This window comes from Stenella coeruleoalba, assembly GCF_951394435.1.
Source record: "Stenella coeruleoalba genome assembly, chromosome: 18".
In the NCBI taxonomy this organism is placed as follows: Eukaryota; Metazoa; Chordata; class Mammalia; order Artiodactyla; family Delphinidae; genus Stenella; species Stenella coeruleoalba.
Genome location: NC_137164.1, coordinates 32,370,887 through 32,398,398, shown reverse-complemented (window position 1 = coordinate 32,398,398; position 27,512 = coordinate 32,370,887). Strand labels below are relative to the sequence as shown.

Genomic DNA, 27,512 nt, shown 5'->3' with positions numbered 1-27,512 from the left:
TTCTTTATGAGTATATGAAACATCACCATAGTTCCAAAAATCTGAACTATACAAAAAGGTATATTCTGAGACTTGTCACTTACCGTCCTTTCTCTTAGGTGTCCTACTCTCCCATCTTATCTACTATGTTCCCTTTCACCCCTGGAAGGGATAGTCTCATTAGTTCCTGGTTATTCCTTCCTGTGTCTTCCTGTACAAATAAACAGATATATGTATATTTTATTTATCTTTTATAATATACAAAGTATTATACTACAGATATTCTTTTATAATTTTTCCACTTCAAAATATGTTCTGATAAGCATGCCATGTCAGTTCATAGTGATATCTTCATTCTTTATAACTGCATGTTGTATTTCATGCTATGTGTTCACGGTGTGTGGTGCTATAGTTTTTGTAGTGTGTTTGTGGGGTATGGCTCACCGTGGTTTATTCAGTAACTATTCTCTGGTAGAAGCAGCTGACTGTTAACTGTTATGGTATATCCTTTTTGAGGCTTAAAAGCTAAAGAACACCTTAGTTCTGCTCATGGTAAGCAGGTGGAAATGTTATAATGCATTCAGCAGTTGGAGCAACACTTTTTAAATACATAAAATTGTCTAAATAGTTGAGTGTCTTTTGAAGGCAATGGGCCAGCAAAGGAAAGCTTTCCTTGTGAATGGAAGGGAAATCGATGCTAGTTAGGTATTGATGGATAATAAGAGAAATATAGTGTGTTGAATTTCTTTTATTATTTATTCAAGTTAACTTCTTAGTGACTAAAATTAGTATGGGGTCAATCAGTTTTTTTTTTTCCTCTATAAAGATATTTTAGAAACTGACGGGGAAGAGCAGTAGATTTTCTGTATTTTATCATGTTTCTTTGTAAAATGTACTTGGTAATTCTAAACTTTTAACATATGTTATTTTTACTGTACACTAAAAGCAGCTTTCAAAATTATAGGCAGAATTTTTGGTTCATAATGGTGTTCATTAAATGCTTATGGAAAAAAATAACTCGTTAAGGGAGTTCTTTGCTAAACTTAATTTTGTTAGTGAATGCTCCTTTCTGCAGTACTTTTCATCGCTCATTGTTTCTACTATGAAACAATATCTTAATATCATAATATAGCATAATAGCATAATATCATCTCTGAATGACAGGTTTTATTGGCAGTGGAGATCTATTGGGATCACAAATGTTCTGAAAACAAGTAATTCATACTGCAGTGACAGGTTGGTGTTTCTTTTGATCAGTAACATTAGAGATGCTAGAAATCATTTGAAAAATGCAAGGAAATTGTCACAATGCATTTTAATAGCAATATACATGATAGTAATTTAGATTTATTTACCCGCTTGGCAGCAACTGTGCCACCCCTTTTTTGTACAGTGGTGACTCTGCTGTTTTCTTAAAATGTTGTCATTATCAATGCAAACTTTTTCTTTAAATACTCTCCATATTTCATATTATCTTATTTATCTTCACAAGTCTCATCATCTGAATAGGTACCAGGAATTTGGGAATTGCAATGCTAAAGAGAATCTGAGGCAGTTAATTTGTTACTGACATAAATAAACAGACATAGAGATAGACATATACACACCCATGCAAGAGTACACATACTCAATACTATGAGAACTTAGGTGTTTTGACTATTTTGGCTTTTTGTTTATGGAATTTTTCTGTATTCTGAAGTTAACCTGCTGAAAATTACAAAGTGAATGTCATGGAGAAGGATCTTGAGTCTAGTAACTCTTCATATCTTCATACAAAAAGCACTTAAATCTTCAATCTATTCTTACAGTCCCCCAATATTTTAATTTTTTAATCTCTAGAGGCTATATTTTGGGTCTTCATGTTAAGAAATGCTGATTTTTCTTGATAGGTTTAGGTATAATAAAAAAACTGAACAATTCCCTGCAGTTGGAGATGCTGCACGGTGAATTTTGGTATAGGCTACCTACTTTCTGAGAGGAATAAGATATGATTTAACAAGTTGAGCAATAGTTTACAGTGATTGGAATAGTATTTTAAGGATACAGTTCCTGAATTCTGTGATGTCTCAGATAATGTAGGCAAAGTTTTGCTTAAAGCAACCTACCATGTGTTAAACACTCTACTAGGGACTAAAAGGCCATTGTCCTCACCCACATGGGCATTATGCTGTGTCGGCTTCCTGCAGAGCATGCAGACTTTCTAGATTTAGCTTTTTACTTTTATTATTTTAAAAATCAGGTCATCATTAAGTGGTGGATTCACCATGGTTGTATAGAAATAATTCAATTATTTGAAAAAGGAAAGAAAGTCAGCTCTTTAGTACTTTTCACTAGTAACTCGGAAATACAACAAAACAAAATACAATACAGTATTTTTAATTTGTCATAGAAATGGTATTCCAAATTACTCTCCAAACAAATAAATGAGACAGAATAATGAAGAAATATGCTGAATAAGTCTTACACCTAAAATGAGATGAAACGCCGGCATCAAGGCAGGTACAAATGAATCTGTTCTAAGACAGGTCAAAGGAAATGGTTACTATTACCTTTAATAGTTACATAGCAAAAGAATGAATGTTTGATTTTAGAGAAATAGAACAGGTAAGGGAAATAAGTTGTGAAAGGGTATATTACTTTTTGTACCTTAGAATATTTTTTAATAAAAAATGACAAGAATAGTGTATGTACTTTTCTTTTTATCCTGCATATGGTATTTTAGAGTAAAATTTACTAAGGGATTAAAAAAGGTTTAAAAACTATGTTGGATAAATATCATTCTAATTTTTGTGATGTCAGGCGGACATCCTTCTCTCGCTAATGTGTTTTGATGCCACGGGATAAAGCTTTCTAAGTATTTTCATCTTCATGGCTAATGGACTTAGAGATAGGCAGACGTGAGTATCCTCTTCTTCCTGGCTGCCTGCTTCCTTTGAAGTTATGTAAAATGAAAGAAACACTGGAAGGGCTTTGTTTAAAAGGAATATTTCTGATTACTCATGTAACATAATATTTTCTCCCCTCAATTTCCTTTCTTTTGTACCTGTATTTTGATAGTAATATAATAAAAGGGGGGAAATGGTGCTGAAAACTAATCTCCCAATTATCTGGTCTATTTCCTATGTCTTTACATTGAAATAGTCCTTTCTAGCTAAGCATTCATTCTTCAGAATTTTTTTTTGGTGTGACTTATCTGCCTCTCCTTTCTTGTTGTAATCCTTAGTCCATGTGTGCCTTCCATTTTATAACCTCATTCATTCATTGAATGCTAGGCACTTTACCAGGGACTGATGACACAGTGCTGAATTAGGCTCCCAGAAGCAGACGCTGCCCTAGTAGATGTGTTCTAATGGAGAAGATGATACCACACAGAGGTGCTGACTATTCCCAGGAGGTTTGCTGACCTAGCTTATTGCTTTTCTTCCTGCTCCCTCCACTGTCATCATCCTTCCTGACTTGATCATTCACATAGATGATCAATCTAATACTTCATCCTCTTATCTCCTTGACTTTATCCCTCCCAACAATCTTTGTTTTTCCCCCCAATCTCACCCATCCATTTCCTTGGATAATATTGATAAAATACCACCTCTAAATATGGTTTACAATCTTCCTTTCCTGACCTACTTACTTACTTAACATTCCCACGTTAAGAATTCTATAACCCTTTTAGAACTGCTAATCTGTTGACTCTACCATTTTTTCATGTCCATCTCCTCTCCACCCTCACCATGCTCTTACTTCTTGTCTTATTGACCTTAGACACACAGTCCTTTGTTATCTTACATAAATTTTCAGTTCATTTGCCTCTCTGTTCATATAAACTCTGCCCTTGGTTAAATGGAACTTCCCACTTCCTCTGCACTTGCACGTCAGCACAGCATACATCTGGGAGGAAGCACACAGCCACACTGACTAGTGTTTTCTGAATGACCACAGTTGGCAAAGCGAGCCTTTAACAGATTACGTTAACAGATATTCTACCACATGGCCTTTGTCAGTGTGCTTTTTTACTTTCTGAAAATGATTTCATATCTCCTCTCATACCTTTAGCTCTGCATCCTCACTTTTAGCTGGTTATATTGCCGCTTCTATCACCGAGACTGTTGATGTAATCAGAATAGAACTGCCGTACCTTACTTCCTAGTCACCAGATCTAACAAGCTACCTGAATCTGTTCCCTTAGATTCTGCTTTTGCTCTTCTTAGAATGATCCACTTTCCCTGCAATTGTGTAAGGTCAATCCTTCCTCTTGTATAGTAGGTCACATCCTCTGTCACCTACTTAAGGGTTTTTTGTTGTTGTTCACTTGTTTGTTTTCCTGCATCTATACCTATGCTTTTCATCATCAGTTTCTTCCTCTTTGCTTGGTTATTCCCATCAGCATGCAAACATGTTGTGGTTTTCCCCCCAACACCCCAAATCACACTGCAGGTTCCTTTCTAGCTACTGCCCTTGTTCTTTGCTCCCATTTACAGAATCTTCTCAAGAGTTGTCCATTCTTCTTCTTGCTTTCTCCCTTGAATTTCTGTTCAGGCTTATCTCCAATCCACCATTCAAGCTGCTCTTGTCAGGGTCACAGTAATCAGAAGATGGTGACACCATTCCCTTAGTTGTTGAGAACAAAAGGTTTGTCATCATCTTTGAATTTTAATTCTATCACACCTCACCCCTCACATCCAAACTATCAGTAAGTCTGATCTGATCTTCCTTCATATTGAGCAAATCTGTGCCTTCCATCACTGACGTCATATACTAGGCTGCTGTCAACTCTTTTTTTGTTTTCTTTTTTTGCGGTACGCAGGCCTCTCACTGTTGTGGCCTCTCCCGTTGCGGAGCACAGGCTCCAGACGCGCAGGCTCAGCGGCCATGGCTCACGGGCCCAGCCGCTCCGCGGCATGTGGGATCTTCCCGGACCGGGGCACGAACCCGTGTCCCCTGCATCGGCAGGTGGACTCTCAACCACCGCGCCACCAGGGAAGCCCTGCTGTCAACTCTTGACCAGACAATGTAGAAGGCTTCTACTTTGTTTCCTTGTTTCATGTTTTGCCACTTAAGAGTTTGGTGCCACACAGTAGTTAGAATAATCTTCTAAAAATGTTTGCTCTATCTTATAATTTCTATGCATGTTTTTCCATCCACTTAGAATACAAGCTAAAGTCTCTACCATGGTTTTTAAGACCTTATCAGGGGCCAGTAAACTTTTTCTTAAATGGCCAGATCATAAACATTTTAGGCTAGGGTGTTATGTATGCTTTCAGTTGTTTCTGCTGCTGTTTCTTTCTCTTCTTTCTCCGCCTTCTCCTCCTCTTCTTCTTCTTTTTTACAAGCTTTCAAAATGTGAAAACCATTCTTAGCTCAAGTCATACAAAAACATTTGGCTGTGGTTTGTCAGTCCCCTGCTTCCAGGATTAGATGTCTGCCTGTCTTATCTGTCCTTGTCATCTATAACTCTTTGTTACACTCACTGGGATTTAGATGAATTTTCTTGCTGTCCTTCAAATATGCCAAGTTCATTCCTACCTTAGGGCTTTGTATTTGCTTTTCTATTTGCTTGAAATACCCTTCTTCCAGAATGCCCATGTTCCCTGCTTTTCTTTATTTTGGTCTCTGCTCTGATTTTATTTTCCTAGACAGAAAAAAATGTCATTTGATCAAACTTACGACTTTTAAATAGCTGCTTCCTCTATTACTCATTCTTTTTCTTCCACCTTTCCCATTTAAGTAGTTAGCACTACATTTTGGCTTAGGCCCTAAACCTAGGAGTCATCTTTGACTTTTATTTCACCAGTGTAGCCACATCATATAAACAATGTCGGCACACAGTAGGTACTCAATATATCCTTTAAGCAATAAATAGCAATTAAAGTTATTACAATACAGAGTGGTGAGTGTTTTGAAAAAGAAATCCATAGATGGGGTGGGGGGGACTCAGTTTGTGTGGCTTATAAAAAAATCCTTCCGGGAAGTTAGTTTTGGCCCAGATCTAACTGATGTCTGCGAGTAGCCAGCACGAGGAACCTGCATAGTAGTGATGCTGTGGGTTTGGGTAAGAGGGGAGGGTGTTAAGGCAGGAATCTCAGGTGAAAGTGCAGAGACCTTTACACAGTAAATGTTTCAAACTGGAAAAACCTAATATGGTTGAAATAAATAATTATTTTTTGCCAGTAAGTTTATTCTTTTTTTCCCAGTGTTTATTGGGAAAGTCTACTTGTTGCCCCATTTAAGATGTTGTCTGCGTTTACCTTCATTCTCTAATCAAACACACAGATAATTAACAGCTCAGCTTCTATGTCTTGAACCAGAGTGGCCCCAGAGAAAAGATTGACAGATTGGTCTTGGTCTTTCCTATAAAGGGAACCATACATTATGCTCTATTTTTTGTTTTGACTTCTTTAACTCAGCATAGTTTTTTGGATTCATCTATCTTGTTGCATTATCAGCAGTGAAGTTTTTTATTGTTGCATAGTATTCCATTGTATGGATACACAACAACTTGTTGATGATTGCTTGCATTGTTCCCAGTCTTTGGCTTTTATGAATAAAGCTGTTCTGAATGTTGTATGGATTTTTTCCCCTCCTGCTTGTGCACTTGCTGAGTCAGTGTGCACTTGCTGAGTCAGTGTATATTTAACTTTAAAATAAATCTCTAAACGGTTTTATAAGTGGTGGTACTGTTTTACATCTCCACTAGTTGTGTAGGAGAGTTCCAGGGGCTTCACACCCTCACCATTCCAGGAGGTATGTAGCATTATTTTGTTTTTGGTTTTATTTTGCATTTCCCTGATGACAAATGATCTTGAACATCATTTCATGTGCTTATTGGCCACTCATACATCTTCTTTTGCAAAGTCTGTTATTCACGTTTTTAAATGGACTGTTTGTCTTATTACTATTGAATTGTAGGAGTTCATTAAATGGTTTCATCTGCTGCTCCCCATCACTTGCATTACTGCCTGAACCATCCCCCCAAGCCCCTCTGTCTGTGGAAAAATTGTCTTCCACGAAACTGGTCCCTGGCGCCAAAAAGGTTGGGGACTGCTGTTTATGAGATATATTTATCGTTGGGAGAGCCAGTCTACCATGGGCCCTGGATATCCCTGTATATTCTTTCTGGTTATGCCAACATGCAAGGCCTGACCATTCTTTATCCAGGTCATTTCTCAGGACTGCATTTACAGTGAAGCAACTTTAGAGATGAAGTTATATCTCTGTGGATAATGAGCGGGTTTGTTACTGTTCACTATAAAAGTGGTGATTGCCCGAAGCTCAGTGTTCTTCCCTTGTTATACAGTCCACTGTGTGTGTAGTATCCGTCATTCATCAGGGATCTCTGCATCATCCCTGTGGGTTGGTGGGTTAGGGAACCAACATGTATAATAGAGTCCTTTTGTCTCTAACTGAGGAGTCCTGTGTTTTCTGTCGGAATTCATGAAATAGTAACAGGCTAACTTAGCTTGTATGTGGGGTAAAATCTCAGCCTCTGTACAGTTCTTGACACATATTGCAATGTTTTCTCAGTCTGTGGCTTACCTTTCATTTTCTTAATGAAGCTATCTTAATAAAAAAAGAGGTTTTTGAAAAGTGGAAGGTTTACATTTTGATGAAATCCAACTTTATAGTTAGTGCTTTTGTATCCTAAGAAACCTTTGCCTTCCTCAGGGTAGTGAAGATTTTCACTATGTGTTCTTCTAGACATTTTATAATTTTAGCTTTTACATTTAGGTCTAGCATTTAGGTTCACATTCTTTCATGTGGATATTCAATTATTCTAACACCAGTTGTTGAAAAGATTCTTCTTACCCCATTGAATTACATTGAGATCTTTGTTGAGAATCATTGACTACATAGATTCAATATATTTCTGTACTCTCTTCTGTTCTGTTAATGTTCCATTAATTCTACTTTGATTACTGTAGCTTTTCAGTAAATCTTGAAACCGGATAAAGTAAGCCCCTAACTTTATTCTTTTTCAAAATTGTTCTATTGTAGGTTCTCTGCATTTCCATATTAATTTTAGAAACTGCTTCTCAATTTCTTCAAAAAAGCTTGCTGGAACATTGATGGTGATTATATTGAATCTATAAATTATTATTTTTTAAATGTATTTATTAATGGATTTCTTGATATTGAGTCATCTGATCCAGGAACATGGTATAGCATCTTCATTTATTTAGGTCGTTTTTCTCTCCACAATGTTTTATAGTTTTCAGTGTATAGATATTTCCCTTCTTTTGTTAAAAATTTTCGTAATGATTTTGTATTTTTTTGATGCTGTTAGAAAACGATATATTTAAAAGTTTTATTTTCTAATTGCTGGTAGTAGTTAGAAAAAAATTGTTTTTCTATATTGAATTTTATTCTGTGAGTTTGCTAAATTCATGTACATAATCATCTCATTTGCTAATAGACATACCTACTTCTTCCTTTCTAATCTGTGTGTCTGTTGTTGCTACTGCCTTACTGCACTATCTAGGACCTTCACTACAATACTAAATAGGAATGGTGAGAGCTGACATTTCTTCTCTTGTTCCCAATTTTAGGGGGACCAACATGTTGATTTGACCAACATGGAAGTTATAATAGCTGGAAGACTTTACTAATGGGGACATTCTGTTCATTAAGTGCCCTATTCTGGGTCATTAAGGCAAATTATTCCTAGGGTTTTTGGATGCCTGAACTCATCTCTTTAGGAACTTTGCTGTAAGGATCCCATAGAATGTGGATTCAGTTAGCTCCCATTTCATGGAATGGCATATTTTTCTTTAGTAAATTATGACTTGCTATTTATGAAAATCACCTGTTTCCCAGGGCTAATTTGTTTTGCATTATTGGGAATGTTTCCTTGTGCAATGCTGTAGCAAATTAATAAAAATAAAAAGAAATGAAAAAATACATCTAATTTCCTACCATCTCAACTTAGCTGCTTTTGGGCATGTACAGTTCCTTTTCTTCCCATTAGATTTGTAATCTGTAATTTAAATAGATATAATTCTGGAGTTTATTATTAGTTGGGCATCCTCATCATTTCCCATCTGGACTATACACATACCTTCTCAACAGGTCTTTCTGCTTCTGATGCTTCTGATCTCAGAGTAAAAGTCAAGTTCTTTGGTGGCCTGTAAGGACTGCAGTCCCCTCCATCACAAATTTTTTCCAGATATCTGCATGTTTAGAGCTCTCACCTCCTTCAAACCTTTATTCTAACATTCAGGTTTGAGGCCTTCAGAGTCTTTTCTGTGAGACTTTATTTTTTCTTCGACCACCCTGTTTGAAATTGCATCCCACCTCCTAATGCTGCTTATTCCTCCTCCTGTTTTTATTTTTCTCTATAGCACTTAACACTACAGTGAGATGTATGTTAATTATTTTACATTTAATGTCTGTCATTCTTTATTCTTCCCTGTGGAGAATAAAGCTCCGTGCAGGTAGGTATCTTTGTCTCTTGTTCACTGGTCTTTTTTCAGCACTTAGCACAGCGACAGGCACTTAGTAGGGAATTAATGTTTGTTGAATAATGAATGAACTCCAGCTCTTCTCATATGTATTTCATACTGCTGCCAGTGTGATCCTTCCAACCCCCCTGGAAAAGCTGTTTGTGTGGTAGTGCTTTACCACTCCAGGACCTGGCGTCTATCCTCAGTTATATGTGCTATGTGCTTTTGTTTTTCTTTTTGGGTGTGTGCTTTTGTGTGATGTTTTAGCCTGAAAGGTATTCTTGTCTAAGTCTTTGCCTCCCTCTTACTTACCTTCCCCTTGGCTTCCCTTGTCTGTTCTGCCAAGTTGGGTGTTCCTCCTTTGGTCCCTTGGTGGCATGTTAGAGGAATTAGACTGCTCTGAATAGTACTGTTTCCTTGCTTGCGTTTCTCCTTCCAGACTTAGGTTTTGATAATCTCTGTGTCTGTATTGCCTAGAACTAGGTGCTTAAAGATTTACAGCTTTTTCTGTGTTGCTTGGAATATTAATTTTAATAGGGTCATTCTTGTATTAAGTTTTGGTTTTTATTTTACATGTGCCTAAAACACATTGGTATATTTTCAGATATTTCCTATGTTTTCCACGATAGTCTGGATTTGACAAAGCAATTATTTTAATTTGAAAACCTTTTGATACTATGTTGCTATCTTTTGTGGATACCATGGATTATGAATTTATAGATTTATGGGCAGAAGTAAGGAAATCATCCTCTCAAAGTAATGCTACTCAGAGTAGTTGTGTGCTGCTGTTAATATGAAAGGTGGGATTAATGTAGTTACTATTTTAATGGATAATCTTCACACAACATGAATTAAAAATTTTTAACTTATTTTACAGGGAAGTGTTAAGAGTAGTCGACAGATCTCACCTCAGGAATTCATCCATGAACTGAAGATGGAGTCTGCAGATGAAAGGCTCTTCACGTGCCTGGAGTCCCTCCGCGTGTCTTTGACGAGTAATCCCGTGAGGTAATTCGTCTTTCTGAACATGAGGGCATATTACTGAATTAAACAGATGCCATGATCTGCCACTTTTATGCAGTACTTCATGGTGCCTGTGAGTAAATAGGTGGTCTACCTCAACAACTTCTCAAGGTAAAAATTGAATACATAATTTTTATATGCATGTGGAAATACAGTCTCAATAGTACCTTTTGTGTTTATTACTGAGTGATATGTAGCCTGTGGACTTTTAAAAAAGTCATTCTTTTTTTTTTCTTAGAATTTTTAAAAACTTGAGGTGTTTTTCAAAAGAGAACAGTCATCAGAAACTGTCATTTTAATGGGGCTGAGTTTCACTCTGAATTTTGGTATTGTACATATATATTGGCTCATTCCTGTTTGATATACAAGAAATACCATTAATTTATTATTTCCTTTATTGGAATTGGTATCTTTGTAAGAGCCCATAGGAGGTTAGCGTTGTCAGACTTAGCAAATAAAAATATAGGACGCCCAGTAAAATCTGGGTTTTAGACGTAGTTACGCTAAAAAATTATTTGTTGTTTTTCCAGAATTCCACGTTTAACTGGGTGCCCTGTATCTAGCCACACTACAATAGGTGTCTTGATAAATCAGTTTTTAGACCTTTTAGTCCAGCATATTCTTGAAAAATTTTAAGTAGGAATTGTTATAAAATGTCTGAACAGTCATAGAATCAGAATTTCTGAGCTGCAAGAGTCTATGGTAGATTAGTTTTGATTTCTTATTGTATAATGAATGCTTATTTCTGCATAAATATATATGAATATTTTCTAGCCCTCTCTTTATATACATATATATATATATATATGCATATATGTGTGTGTGTGTGTGTGTATAAAATATAGACAAAGGGCTAGAGGGCCAGAATGAAAAACTATGATTGGAGGTTAATGATATATAAAAGACTTTTTTTGGTATTCTGATATTCCGAATGTTTCTGAAGTTTGGCTACAGTATGATAAAGATCCTTGACAGTATAAGTATTTGAAATAAAAAGACCCTACCTGCTGAGAGACATGAAAGTGAGGTTTAAGTAAGGAGCATGAAGAGTAAACAAAGAATCTCTATTATTTCAATTTTATCTTTATTTTTCCATATTTTACCACTTTCAGTGTGTTCTCTAGGCTGTAAATTAATGGTGGGCATGAGACCAGGGATTTCATATGTCTTATATACCTCTCTTTACCAGGCACAGTGCTTTTAGCACATAGAAAGTGCTCAGTGAAGATTTGATTGAAACAATTTTAACCTTCTTCAGTTTTATGTTGGCTATTGCTAGAAACTAAGTTGAATTAGGAGTTTGTTTATTTGACAGGTATAGTCATACATGAAGAGCTCTGGTCTCCATCTTAATCTTTACCTATTAAATGTTTTCATTTAAAAAATGGTTATTGAGCACTTGCTGTTTTCCAAGTACCAATGTTTTGTTTCCAAGTACCATCTTAGACGTGGGGCTTGAGTAAATAGCAAAGCAGGTCCAGGCCCTGTTCCTGTGGAGTTTAAATGTAGGAAGAGGGTATTTTGGGGTCAACTGGGGAGCTACAGTCATTTTTCAGTTTATCCGGCAGCTACTGGACACTGGAAATAACCATGGAATTTCAGTATAATAAGAAATAGACCCTGCCATTACCTCTTCTAATTTTTCATATTTTGAGTAGATGAACATGATAGTGAAAGAAAAACTGTGAGAGGATTTTATGTATGAATTCAGGCATATTACAGTGGATACAGTTATTTATTGTGATTCCATATAAAGACAGTGGGAAATAATGCTGTATGTTTCTTTCATTTGAAAGAATAAATATTTCAAAAATAATAATTTGTGGAATTATTTCCCTGAGAGTGGCCAGTTCTATTGAGCCAATATACGTACAATAGAATATATTATCAGCAATTCACAAGTGTTGCTGTTTCCTACGAAGTAGTCTTTTTAATTGGAAAGAATAGAAAACCATGTCATTGGAGAAATTTTTCTGAAATCATGGCACTTTATGTAGATAGAAAATTGAGACATGAGTATTTCTGTGCCCAGTGCTCCAATTAGAGGAATGACTTAGCTGAACATGTAAAACTTGAAGCTATTTCTGATCAAATCTTTGGACTTTGCAGTTAGTTATGATGTGTCTGCTGATAAAGTCAGTTTTCATATTTTCTTTTTTATGTACAGTATGTGACTAAATTTCAAGAGAGAAGGAATTCCAACTTTTTGTAAGCTTTTGAGATTATTATTAGATCTGTAGTATTATTGAGAAAATCAGAGTGAAATTCTTTAATGTCTGTGAATACAATTGAAAAAGAAGCAAGTGAACTAATTAATGACAGTTCTCCAGTGCTGGTTTGGGATCAGGATTTATTTAAATCAAAAATCAAGGAGGGCTTCCCTGGTGGCGCAGTGGTTGAGAGTCCGGCTGCCGATGCAGGGGACACGGGTTCGTGCCCTGGTCCGGGAAGATCCCACATGCCGCGGAACAGCTGGGCCCGTGAGCCATGGCTGCTGAGCCTGTGCGTCCGGAGCCTGTGCTCCGCAACGGGAGAGACCACAGCAATGAGAGGCCTGCGTACCCCCCAAAAAAAAAAATCAAGGAAAAATTAGAGCACCCCTGCACCACCCCATCCCTGATATGCAGTATTTTAGAACCATTCACCAACCTCTGAAAGTCTGCGTAACGATTATGAGACATGTCATCCTTTGACTATCTGCATAGTGAATTATGTGAAAACCAGCACTTTAAGTGCCAAATTATTGGCCTTGTTTTATAAAGACTTGATTTGAAGATCACATAGTTCTTCTGTTTGAAGTTTTATTGATTATTCAACATCAAGGACAGTTTTGAGCTTAAAGACATAGAAGCTTTATTTTTGGAACACAAGTGAAAAGACCAATTTCTTCAAATTATCAAACATAACTTTTAGTGGATCTCAACACAGTCAACAGTTATGTTTGAGCTTTCAAATACGTGGAGGTAGAAACATAAAAAGGTAGACACTAACATCATTATGATTGATATTAAGCGTTTTAGTCCATTACTCATCTTTGCATATAGCAAATTAGTTATAGAATGCATCTTCATTTGCTCAAGTTGATGTGGTCGTCAAGGATAAGGTTTCTGTCTCAGAAATACCAGTCTTCTTAGATTTTTGTGTTTTGTGATATTAGGCATTATCTTTTTTTAAAAAATTATTTATTTATTTATTTTTGCTGTGTTGGGTCTTCGTTTCTGTGCGTGGGCTTTCTCTAGTTGCGGCAAGTGGGGGCCACTCCTCATCGCGGTGCGCGGGCCTCTCACTATCGCAGCCTCTCTTGTTGCGGAGCACAGGCTCTGGACGCGCAGGCTCAGTAATTGTGGCTCACGGGGCTAGTTGCTCCGCGGCATGTGGGATCTTCCCAGACCAGTGCTCGAACCCGTGTCCCCTGCATTGGCAGGCAGATTCTCAACCACTGCGCCACCAGGGAAGCCCTAGGCATTATCTTCCTTTACTCATGCTTAATGTGTGCATTTTGAAGTTTACAAGAGATATTTTACAATTTATCATTTTGTTAGAAGATTTCTAAGGAGGTTTTGGAACTAGATTTGATTAAGTTAACTGTAACTTCTAGAAGATCACTTTAGAAAATTTTGCAGTAAAATATATGTTTACTGCAGAGCAAGTAAGCAGCCTGTATGTGTCATTATTCCATTTAATCAGTGCTATGTTTAGAGTGTAGTTTTCCTGCATTTCTGGGCTTGAAAACATAAAGCTGGTAGGAGAGCTTATCTTTGGATTGCTGAATGTTTTGTGCCACGTACTGCACATGAGGATAGAGACAGGAGGCTTGTGGCAAGCAACGAGATCACTGTATTCCTTGATGTCAACCTGATCTGAAGAGAAAAAGTCAAGACAAAAATTTGAAGTTACTAATAGTTTGACTTACTATAAAAATTATTTTTATAAACTGTTAAACATATAAAAAAAGGCTGTTTGTCATTATAGTGAAATAAGTGCCCACTCACCTACTAATGAGGCTAGCATATAGATTACTGCCTATAACTCTGAAGCTTCTATGCCTCCCTCCTTAATTCAGTGTCCTTTTCTTGCACTATTCCGTGGTGACCACTGTCATGAATTTTGGATTTCTTTGCATTATAGATTACCATATATGTATTCCTAATATATTGCTTGGTTTTATATCTTTTTGAACATTATTTAAATGGCATCATCTTCTATGTGCTCTTTGAAGACTTGCATTTTCCTCTCAGTATTTCATATATTTATGTATGCTGTGTGCAGCTACTCACATTTTATCACAATTAATCACTTTTCATACCTTGTTCTTATATTTTAGGAACATCCATTGTAAATAGTACATGGATGCTTTTAAAAAAAATCTTGTCTGATAATCTTTGTTCATATCAATTGTAGAAATATATTGGGATTTATATGACATTCCATTTAAAATTTTCAGTTTATGCTGCTTTTCCATGTTCCTCTTCCTCCTCCTCCTGCTCACCCCTCCCCCATTCTTTTCTGTATTCTTCCTTCTTCTTCCTCAAATTCTTTTGATAGATTTTAAATTTCTCATTTCATTTTTCCTCATTTGCTAATTTGGAAGACATTCTCTTTGATCTTAAAACAGAAGAGAAATTTATCATGCACACTCTTAAAAAGGAAACTGTGCATGCGTGTACTTAAAAGGGACACAAAAAAGCAATCTCTCTTCCTCTGAACCTAAAATACGTTAACACCAATCATCCTCTCTTGATTTGTATGCTAGTTCTGTGTGATATTTTAATTTTCTCTTTTTTCTTTTTTTGTATTGTAAATTAGCTATTGTTACTACTGAGATATACTACAAATATGTATTTATGTATATGTGTTTATACACATACATACTCATCCTTTTTTGGTTCTTGCACATTTTTTTCTGATTTTACTTTTAGCTCAAGTATATCATTACATTCCTGTAGTGAGGGTCCTTTGATGGTAAAACTTTGTTTTATTTGTTTGAAAGCGACTTTATTTACCTTTACTTTTGAAGAATAGTTTTCCTAAGGGCATGAAATTAAGGTTTTCTGATATCTTTTCTTAGTCCATTGAAGATATTATTTTTTCTTCTGTCTTACATTGCTGTTTTTGAGAGGTAGGCTCTTTTATCTAAAACTCATGCTCTTCTAGGTAATCTGCCTTTTCTCTCTGGCTTTATTATGTTTTGTTTTTGGTGTTCTATAGTGTGTTCTATGTGTCTAGGTGGAATTTCTTTCTTATTTGTTTTTACTAGGGATTTTTTTGGACTTCCTGAATATGATTAGTGTCTTTCATAAGTTCTGTGAAAATTTCAGCCATTAACTCTTTGAATATTGATTCCCCCCTCTCTCAGTTTTGTATGTGTTAGAGCTTCTTACTCCATACACCATTATTTCCTAATCTCTTTGAAGTTTCCATCTGTTTGTCTCTCTGTACTGTATTCTGGGAATACTTTGTAATATCTTCTAGTTTCCTAATTCTTCACCATTGTCTAATCTGCTATTTAATTTATAAGTTGTATTTTAAATTTCCATTATTATAATTTCATCCTCATAATATTTTTGGCTGTTTCAAAACTCCTTATCTTTTTTCATGATTTTTCATAATACTCCTTGCTTATTTTATTTTATTATTTTATTTTTTTGGTATGCGGGCACCTCACTGTTGTGGCCTCTCCCGTTGCGGAGCACAGGGTCCAGACGCGCAGGCTCAGCGGCCATGGCTCACAGGCCCAGCCGCTCCGCGGCATGTGGGATCTTCCCGGACCGGGGCACGAACCCATGTCCCCTGCATCGGCAGGTGTACTCTCAACCACTGCGCCACCAGGGAAGCCCCTCCTTGCTTATTTTTATCCTGTTTATTATTTCTCTAAACATATTAAATATTTTATATTCTCTGTAATTTTAGTAAATAAAGGTTTCCTAGGCCTACTCCTGGTGGTGGTTATTTGTTTATTTACTGTTTTCACCTTTACTCATTTCTTGTTTCTTTGTGTGTTTTGTAATTTTAGAGTGTGACCTCCTATTCCTTGGAACTTTTTCTTTGAGATTTATTTTGAAGATATTTTGCTAGAATGAATTAATGCTTTTCTACTACTAGGAACGTAATGATCCAGGGCTGCCTTAAACTAAAATGACCAGTTTGAGGTTTTTGTTTTTTCGTTTTTTTTTCCTCCACATATGTGTGTGACTGGGTTATGAATTATCAGAAGAAATTTGCCTTGATGTCCTCCTTTACGGGGCAGGTTTATTGCTAGGTCACCTTCTTACTTAAGGTGTGGCCCTTTGAGAGCCTTGCTTTTTGCCGGCGTTTCTCAGGCTTGAGGCTGTAACACTTGTTCTATTCGCTCTGCTCAGCTACCACAAAGGAGATGTTGGGTTTCCAGGGCTTCATGTTTGTCCCCCAGAGCAGATGAGGCTTGAGGCAGGCTTACCTGTCTAAATTCCTCTCTCTCTCTCTTTAAATTTTGCTTTTGAGGAGACTGTACTTTCTTGTCACCTCAGACACAATTTTAAAATCATGTCTCAGTGACTGTTGTTGGAAGGGTGGTCATGGATATCTAGTTTAATACCAGGAAAAAGAAAGTTGGATAAGAAATTTAAAATTATAAAGGCATTGTATTCTTATGTCAAAAATCTGAATTTCTTAGACGGGTATAACCAGAAAAGAAAAAGTCTTCATCTCTTTAGTCATTTGATTGTCAAAGCCTGCTGCTCAGTGGTGAACTGTTAATAGGGTCTTGTGTGCCTTTGCCCTAAATTTTTAATGCATATGTTAGTATTATGTTATTTTACCTTACTGTTGCTTGCTTTTTAAATTTTTATTTTTTAAAGATAAACCCCAGAAGTTGCAGGTTTATTGCCCTGCAGGATATTAATTAGTTTTATATTTAAATTATTGTTCTTCTTCTACTATCCTTTCTTTAAGTCATTATATATCTTCTGATGTTTTTCCAATTCTTTTTGAACCAGCCTCACCATCTTGCTGGTTCTCTCATTAATGTGGTAAGTATTTGACACTGCTGGCTTTATTGGGGTGAGCAATGTTTTTATCTTTCTGAAAATCATACTTTGACATTAGACATTTGTGGGTGTGTTAATATTCCTCAGAAACATCCAAGAAATTCATGGAGAGAGTGAACCCGGTAAAAGTCTGGGTTTCCTACATCCCCTTTCCCTCCCATAGTTGAGGGAAGGGACAATGAATATGATGTAGAGATTGGGTGTTACTTGAGTGAGGAAGGCTTCTTGTCCCTCCTTTATTATCACTGCCAATCCTCGCAGGCCTTCACATCCTTCAACTGTGCCTGCAGAGTCCCTCGTCTTGGTCAGTGGATTCTATCAATGACATTGTGGTGGGGTAAGGGTGGTGCAGGCTCTTTAGAGCACTCAAACTAAAACATCTACAAGTCAAACGTTTCTCTTCTTAAAGCTTTATTATACCATATTATGATTCTTAAAGAGTTTCTGTTCCTTTCCTTGTTCTTACCAAAGATGCTTTCCTAGGAAGAAGTTGGAGATGAAATCGGAATCAAACTGTAATGCACATATATGTATATGTGTGTATTATACATGTTGTCAGGGTCCTGAGAGGAAAACAGGAACCAGAGCGCATGCTATACGCTTTTTAAAAAAGAAGTTAATGCCAGAAATTGGTTAAATGGGTGATGGAAAGACTGAGAAACCAAATAGGGAGCAGTGAGGTAGTGGAGGTTCGCAACAGCCGGAAGTTGCTCCACCCCTGTGCTGGAGGGAAAGGCAATGCTCTGGAAGCTCACAGCCTGGTGTTGAGTGGAAGAAACTGGATCCATGGGGAAGATGCAACTGTTGCAGAGAAACTGCCAAGGGAGAGAGAGAGGCCTTGTTATTCTTTCTTCACCTTCCCTCTGGTCAAACCTAGCAGAGAGCAGTTGATTACAAAGCCTGGGAACTGCAGCCTGCAGGTTCAGCCCCTTTGAGACAAGAACAGAACAGAATAGAGGTGGGGAAGGGGAGTGAGAAGAAATGGGCTGAGTACCAGTGCATTATTTATTGGGATACATAATAGGTCAATAAGTGTTAAATTTTTGTTTCTTCCAGTTTTTAGTTTCATTGGACACTTAGGTTCTTTATTTTAGTATTAGAAAATGTAAACAAAAGTGCTTTTATAGTGTGCCTCAGGACTTGAATCAGGTCAAAAACTTTCTAAGATACAAAGGGTTACCCTGCTCTGAATTTCTTGAAACGACCTCTACTTAAACACAGTCAACTTGGTCAAGTGAAATAAACAGTCATCTCTCAGGTCCTGCATTTGCTTCAGCACTTTGTCAGTATCTTTCTTTTGCTTGGCCTCCCAAAGTCTTCTTTCTCTATGACTCACCCCTAAATCCCACAAAAAAGAGACCTGTTACCATGTATTCAGTTTCCTGTAATTCAACTTCTGTCCTGTTTGACACGTATACATGCAAAATACTGGGTTTTATGGTGATGCTAATTACACCGTCTTTTTGCTTTTGCATTCTGAAATACATTTAAAAAGTAGATACAGAAGCAGGGAAAGAAACAAAATCAGCTGTACTGCTGGAAAAGCTAGAGTGAAAAGCAAAACTGGGGCTTGAAGGTGAAATATACTTCTTACTTCTTCCCACTGAATCACTTATCATGTAGTAATAGGTAGAGAGAATAGGTAACTGCAGGCCAGGTTCCTATGTAGGTAGGAGCGTTCTGTTTTTTTCTCCGCTTTCACCAATTGGATAAAGTAATTTTTCCTGGGGGATATTCCAATAACGAGGTAGAGGGAGTGACCAGAAGTAACCCCCAATGTTGCTTTATGGGGAATATAGTAGGAGACCTCTCCCTTTGTAGAAATGAGGGAAGGAGGATAATGTTCTTTAATAATATGCTCCAGTTTATTTTTATTCTCGTGGTGTTTTGGAATTTAAATTAAGACATGAGATAAAAAGTTTTTTTTTGAAAATCAGCCTTAGAAAAACTAGCAGTTTATACATATTTACAGTGATAATTTCTGAATGGGCAAGAGGAGTAAAGGTGTTCCTTGGTAATGTACATTCTTGTAGTTTTCATCTTTCCTTTTCCTTTCCTTTCTTTCTCTTTCTTTCTCTTCAGTAATGATGTCAGAAAGGTTAGTAATGTAGATGACTCTGTGTTTTCTTTCCTGTGCTGTTCAATACAGTAGCTACTAGTCACTTGTGGCTATTTAAATTTAATTAATTAAAGTTTAATGAAAAAAAGGGCAACATTTCACATGCTCAGTAGACACATGTGGCTGTGGCTACCATATTGGACAACACATACATACCATTTCTGTTATATTTTATTATACAGTGCTGCTTAAATGCCTTGGTTCTTCTGAGTAGCTGCATATTTCTTTGATATATTTATTGCATGATTATTATTTTCTCAAAGTTATGTTCAAGACTATGAGAATACATATGAAGTTAAAGTCTTAAAGACTAAAGCTTATATTTTAAAACCTCCAAGGATGAGTAGACATTCATATCAAGAGAATCAAAGAGTGATCTAAGGGAGGCTGCCTACGGCAGGGACTATAGTCTTGGTGGGATAAGGCTAAGGGAGTGGGCTTCATACCAACTATAAAAAGTAGGAAAGGAAAGGAGAGGCTGGTCTGACAGAGTGCTATAGCTTTGGTCCATGGTGGCCTTCACTTTGGCTACCTGTGGTCAGGATGAGGAAATTGGCAATATGGCACATCATAGAAACATCCCCTTTGGTAGAGTAAAAATATTAGTGAGGTTCGTGTTTTTTTAAACAGAAATTTCCTCAGAGATGTGCTTACTTTTACCTCTTACAAGCATTTTTTCCAGCTTGTTTTCCAGTAAGAAGTCAAAGCGTAAGGTAGGATGTTAATATTCTTCTTTACCTCTTTAGACATTGCCATATATCTTGGGATATGCCTTGCATTATTTATGTGTAAATTATCATTCAGGATTTGTAACTTTTATGACAGTATTGCTTATTAAAGAAATATTTGTTGAGAATTACCTCTGATTTTAGGCCATTTTGCTTGCTGTTCTTTCCAAAGTGCTTTAAATGAATGAAATATTAATAAAACATGCCCTGGAAGAAAATAGTTATTAATATTTTCAAGTGAATACTAACTTGATATTTTTGAAGGGCAAGCCATTACTTTCCAATGCATTTTTCACAACAGCTCCAAAGCTGGTGTCATTTTTCTGAGAGATTCTCTAGAAGGTTGAATGTTCCCCACTAGTTGGGAGGCTTTCTCCTTTGTGTATTGTCATTCATACTGTAGCTTGGCTTTGGCTCATAGATATATTAAAATGTATTATAATTATTTGGTTTCAAAGTTAACTTTACCTGTATCTTAAAGCTTTGACTTTGAATGCAAGGTTAACAATAAAAGTAGAGTACATCGAAAATAGAGTAATTGCTTTTAACAGAGAAATACATATTTTCTGCAAATGGTGAATAAGAGCTATATAGCTCAGTTTATACTTGACATGAAAAGTCCTAGAATTGTAAAGTGCTGCCAATCTATTTTAAAATATATGTCTCCCAGTCTATTCAAAGTGAAATATAAATTGCTGTTTGAATAGCCAAGATTAATTAAAAAAAATCCTATTCAAATATAAAGTCAGTTACAATGTAACATAGAGTCTCAAATTTTTGCTTTTAAAATAGAGTAGTTTGATATTCAGGCATAAAAGGGAGAATATATGAATGAAAACTATTTGAAAAGATTCGATTACTGCAATTTGGGAAAAAAAACTGCTGTTAATCTTAAACAAGTTTTTATGGATGTAAAGGCAAAATATAAGAAACTTTCTTCTTTTCGGTGATAATTGTCTGCATTTTCAGAAATGTAAACCTTCTGTGTTCAAATCTATAATAGCTATCAGTATGATGTTATTTACTGAATACTTTGGTTTCTTTGGTAAAGATAAATATTTTCAGTGGAAAAATTATTTGTACTGCAGGCACTAAAGCTTCTAGTTATTTGGTATCCTACAAACGAAAATTTGTATAGTTTAATTCTGAGACTAATTTTTTGGTCTTGACATTATGTGTTGAGTATATTGCTGAGTGGGTTAAGTAAAGAATTTAAGTAAGTTGATCCTTGTCTTGATATTCTCTGACATAACTCTACATAGAGAAATATATAACTATAAATAAAGAAAGGCCTTAATATTAAAGGAGGCACAATATATTGGCAATAGAAGGAAGTTTTAATTTCTTAGATTCAGAAAATTGTATAGAGTAAAACTCAATTTTATACTGGCCACAGATTTCTGTTTATTTTGTTACAGGTGTAATGTACATCAGAAAGAAATAAGTATACTTTTCATATGTTAAACATCTTTTGTATGTTAAAATTTATAAAAGGTAACAGAAAAGAAACACTCACATTAAGCTTAGAACCAGGAAGGTCACCTGGAGTGTCTCTGTAGGGCCAAAGAGAAATTAGGCTCATTTGAACAGAAGTCCAGTAACTTTGTACAGCGATGGAAATGCTCTGTGTCTATGGTGTTTCGAACTCATCACAGGTGGCTATGAAGCACTTGAAATGTGGCTACTGTGACTGAGCAATCAAATTTTAATTAATTTAAGTATACACACGTCGCTAGTGGCTACCTATTGGACAACACAGTTGTAGAGATCAGAAATTCATGTAATTTTCCTTGTGCATTTGTTTTGAGCCTTTTCACTCTTGAGTCTAGGTATGACTGCTTCCTCTGTCATGCTGTGAATTTCTGAGGAGGGGGACAAAATGTTCTGTTGTTGTAGAACCTTAATATGGGGCTCAGAAGAGAATATCAGAGTGCAGGTTAAATGAACTTAAATAGTAAGGAGAGAATAGGGAACTTAAAGCATGAAATGAAGTGATATGCATGAGCCTGTCTTGCTCATTCTTCAGGGTAGAAGGCCAGGTACTTTAGTGCCTATATGGACCTCCCTGTTACAAAACTAGAAGAGGTGCAAGCACTTCTCCTGGTCCTCACATTGCTCAGATTCCATTTGGAGAGAAATGCCTAACAAACAGTAAAGAATAAATGTACCACCAGCTCTTATCTAATTAAGTCCTTAAGTATGTGTCATGGATAACATGCCACTAGAGTACAGCCGAGGGTGTAATATTCTACCTGTGTGAGGTACCACAGTAACAAGAGGCATACTGGGGAAAGTCATAGAAAATAGAAGTAAATAAAAGATATCATCAGTTCAGTCAAGAAAATGTATGGGACCAACAGTAAAGCATAGAGAGCTTTTAGATGCAAGCTGGTCAGAGAAAGTCTGAGATGGTGAAGTTTAAGAGATCAGGAGGACAAGGAATTAGATAAGAGAAGCTTAGGCATTGGTGCTGGTCCTGGAGCATCTCCTGGGCAGCAGAGACCTGAGGTGGAGAAACAGTGGCAGGCGGATGGGGCCGTCAGAGAGGTAGGCAGTGGCCAGGTCATGAGGGTCTTAAAGTCATGGTAGGGAAATTGGATTTTTATTCTAAGTAAGTGGGAGGCTATTAAGGAGCTTAAAGCAGGAAGTGATGTATTCTAACTTACCTGTTTAAAAAGATCACTCCTGCTCTGTGGAGAGAATAGATTCAAGATGGGAGAGAGTGGACAGGGAGAGCAGAAGGGAGGCTGTGGAAGTAGCCACAGGAGGGATGAGGGGACTTGGATAAGGATTGTAGTAGTGGGCGAGGAGCTGGGTGGATTTTGCAGATAAAGTGAAGTAGAAACAGTAGGACATGTTGATGGATTGGATGTAGGCTGTGAATGAAAAGGAGAACCCAAAACCTGGATTTTTGACTTGAGCAAAGAGGTCGATAGCAGTGCTGTTAACTGGTGTTGACTGAAAAAAAATTGCACAACCTAAAAGTTGAGAGTTATGTTTTATTTAGCAGACTTACTGAGGACTTAAGCCCAGGAGACAGCCTCTCAGATAGCTCTGAGGGACTGTTCGGAAGAGGTAAGGGAGGAGCCAGGATATATAGGAGCTTTTGTAAAAAAAAAAAAAAAAACCCCAGGTAGTCAGAATATCTAAAAATTACTGCTAATTAAAGAAAACCAGACATCTCAAGTTAATGAATTTAGCAGTTTTCTGTGTATGGGAAGATGCAAGAGTCTGGGCTTGTCGAAATTGTTCTTTGATATGCACCTTAACTATCCAGGGCCAGTATCATGTTTTTCTCCATCCTGAATCCCCTCAAGGTGCACCATTGGGGGTGGCTACAGAGGCTGATGTCTACAACATCCTTTGTGCATGGCAGGCGACATTCGTCATCCATGCTGGGAAAGAGGAAAATGATTGTTACTGATTCCATGCATTTTGGAGAAGAAAATCAAATATCTCTTTTAAACGTGTTAAGTTTGATGTGTCCAAGAGTTTCACAATTTGAGATATCGGGCAAGGAGCCAGATATGTGAGTCTGCAGCTCAGTGGAGAACTGTGGAGTGGAGATATGTACTGTTGTTTATATGTGGATTGTACATAAAGCTCTGAGAATGGCAGAGATCCAGGGCTGGGGTGTGTGTATCTGTGCACATGCATCTGGAAAGAGAGCAAGGTACAGAAGAGTTCCTGGAAGAAGCTCTGAGGAACTCAGCAATTATTTGTGGCCCAGAAAGGGAGGAGAAGCCAGGAAAACAGATTGAGCTCTGGCTGGTGGGGAGGAGGAAAAACCAGGAGGCTGATTTCCTGAACCTAAGAGAGGAAGAGTGTTTCAAAAGAAGGGGGTGGCAAACCACATAGAATGCTGCTGAGGTGGGGCAAGGTAATACAGTGGGAATTAGCAAGGGGAGGGCTGTTAGTGACCTTTGAGAAAAGTAATTTTGTGGAGTCTGCGTGGCAGAAGCCAGATTGAAGTGAGATGGAGTGAATGGATGAAGATGTACTGATTACACCTGTGATGAAATCATTTGAGACCTTCTGCTATAAAAGAAAGAAGAGAAATAAATGGACAGTAACTGGAGGAATATCTGGGATCACGAGAATGAAACCCTTTGAGCAAATGGAGAAACTTAAATTAGTGAGAGTTCAAACAAGGAGGAAACTTGAACTGGCCCTTGAAAGATGAAATCGTTTCATTGGTTAGAGAAGAGGTAATTCTGTGCAGGGGAGCATTATGAGTGAAGCTAGGAATGAACTTGACAGAATTAAGGGCAGATTATGGACTTAATAATTAAATTTATGGACTGATCTGATCTGTTGGACTAGTATTGGGCAGTAGTAGCAAGTATTTAGGGTGGGAACAGATGGTGGAAGGCCTAAAGTGTGATGACAATTTTTCTTTCCCCATTTGTTGGCTGTCAAATTAGTCTGTATTTAAAATGAATAATTCAGTTAATGCTTTCTAAAGTAATGATGCATTTGATACTAAGAAATTTGCTTACTAATACTAAAATGAATAATTCAGTTAATGCTTTCCTAAAGTAATGATGCATTTGATACTAAGAAATTTGCTTACTAATACTTAAACTATTTAATAGTTTTAAACTATTTCAATTTCTGCAATGTGTTACTTTTAATAGTAGGCTTAAGTTTTCATTAGAGTGCATAGTGATTATGTTAAATCTGTAGTTCTCCTACTATCTTTTCATCTAAAGATAAAGAACTCATGTTTCTTGTATAAAGTGCTTTGTTTTTCGTCATTGCAGTTCATCTGGTTTTCTTTACATTTTATTTGGAATACTTTCTGTAGACATTTTATACCCTTGAATATGTTGTAGCTAAAAAGTAACTATGAGAACGGATTATTCAGTTTGTTACTTCATTATTTCATCTAATATTAGAGGGGGGAATAAATAGCTAGTTTTAAATACATAATTTCTTTAAAAGTCAATTCCTAGAAAATATACGTTAATGGTTGTATTTTGAAGTTTGGTAGATTTTACAATCAGAACATTATTTAGTTCCTAAATTCCCTATCCGCCTGTATAATTTAGTGTCATTTTTGTGGATGGCCTGTTGAATGGGATGTAGGTGTATGTTTGTTTTGCCCTACAGAGCATGTTAATTGCTTTGTACTCTCCCCAGAACTCTTCATCTTAAGTAATTAGTCACCTTGCTAAGAGTAGGTAAAAATGAAAGCTTAAAATAAGCTATAATTATATTCGGCATTGGTGATATATTGCTCTGACATGGGAATGTAAATTGGATCTGGATATTATACATATTAAAGCTGACCTTCTAAGTTTAAGGTCTGAAATTTGTTACTTTGTCACATGTGACCGGTGATGTATTTTTTCCTCTTTCAAGAAGCTCCTTATGTTGATTTTTAGCAAAATAACTTTGTGCTTCCCTAGGCGTTCATGTAAAATTATTGTTTTTCGTAATTAAAAAATGCTGTCTTACTATTAAAAATATAAATTCATGGCAGGAAAATAAACAATACACAAAAGCAAAATGAAGGAGAAATGAATAGCATCACCTACTTGGACACTGTAACTTCTTGGGTAGGAGTGGGTGTGTGTGAGGAGGTTCTCTTGTTTACCTCTATTGTTATTTATTTGAAAAAAGTTGGTTAAAGCAGGGTATCATAAACTAAATGATTCACATATACCCTTTTTTTTTAAAAGTTCAAAACATAAACATCCATTTTTTTCTGTAGATATTCGATGTGGAACCCAGAGCTGTTCTTGGAGGAGACAAAGGCTGACTGCATAAACCATAGTCATGATGCGTTGTCGCCCTCATGATGGTGTTTTACTGGGGAACAGGAAAGTGGGGGCTCTACAAAGTAACCTGAGAATAGAATTCTTACTCTTTTAAAAAAAGTCTTTTTGATGATCTCTCAATATATTTACGCTTGCGTCTACATCTACCTCTATAGCACTGTTTAAATGTCATCTTTTAAAAAATGTTTCCAAAGCATTAGACTTAATTTTCATAGGAACAACAACACTTTTCCCAATGATATGTTGTCTGTTTATGTAGTTTAAATTACATAATTATAGCAATAAGTACAACTGGCAAAAATGGATTTGGAAACCAATCCATCTGATTCTTGGTGGGAGCAGAAGCATGTGGATGTATGAGAGAGTAGAACACTTGCCTGGAATGCTCATTTTGCAATGGATGTTAGCCAGTGTTTCATACATGGATTGGAAACCAGCAGGTAAATGAGTGAGCTGATTAGGTAGGAGATAATTAAGAATGTGTATAGCTCCGCATACGTGACACATTTCCTATAAAGGAAAAAAAACACATATTTTTGAAAAAAAGTAGAAATTACCATATTACCATATCTGCTTTTTAAACTGAAGATATGTTAGCATCTTTCCATGTGAAAATTGTAGGCATAAAATTTTCTTTGATTGAGGATTTTTTTCTAGCCCCTGCCACATTAGGTACTTACCTTACCTGCTTCTTTAGCATCCTTTGCTTACGTTTGTCCTAATGCTTGTTATACCCTATTTTAATTATTTGTTTGTTTACCTCTTCTTGTTTCTCCTTCAGATTTTTCCCATCAAATCTTTATCCCCTATTACATTTATTATGCCTATTCTAATCACCCTTTTTCTTTTTTTAATTCTTCTGCAATCAGAATTTTACTATTACAGAGTTATTTATAAACTGGTCTTGAATTCAGCTTTTAATGGTTCTTTTTAGTTTTTATTTGACCTCACTTCAGCAGTTGGCCCTTGACTCTTATCTATTTTCTCTCTTCTTATGATTTGTTTTTTTAAAAAAATTATTTATTTATGAAGTATTGATTTACAATGTTGTATTAGTTTCTGGTGTATTCCTTAAGATTTGATGTCATCTTCACTGCCTTTTCTCAGGTGCCTTGGTTGGGAGTTTCTGCCTATTCTCACATGTTAACTGTAAATGTTTCAAACTTGTGTTTCTAAGAAGATGAAGTAGACGTACTTTTACCTATTCCTCACTAAGCACAACTAAAAAAATAAGACATTGTATATGAAATAAATACAAAATGGCACATAGGCTAGGGAACTTGGGACCCAAGGAACAACATGGTGGTGAGTTCTGTGAATTTTCTTTTTGCCTCTTCGATCCCAGATTTGGACCTAAAGAAGTCAGCAACCTAGAAATACTAATAAGCGTAGACAAAATCCCAATAAAAGGCTACTAC

General features: G+C 36.4%; 1 protein-coding gene across 1 annotated transcript in view; it reads left to right on the top strand.

Moving 5' to 3' along the window:
* DIAPH3 (diaphanous related formin 3) overlaps positions 1–27,512 on the top strand; it is a 413,319-nt gene that overhangs the window by 115,679 nt on the left and 270,128 nt on the right. The window contains 1 exon segment of the mRNA XM_079902970.1: positions 10,294–10,424. Coding sequence (XP_079759096.1) covers positions 10,294–10,424 — 131 coding nt within the window.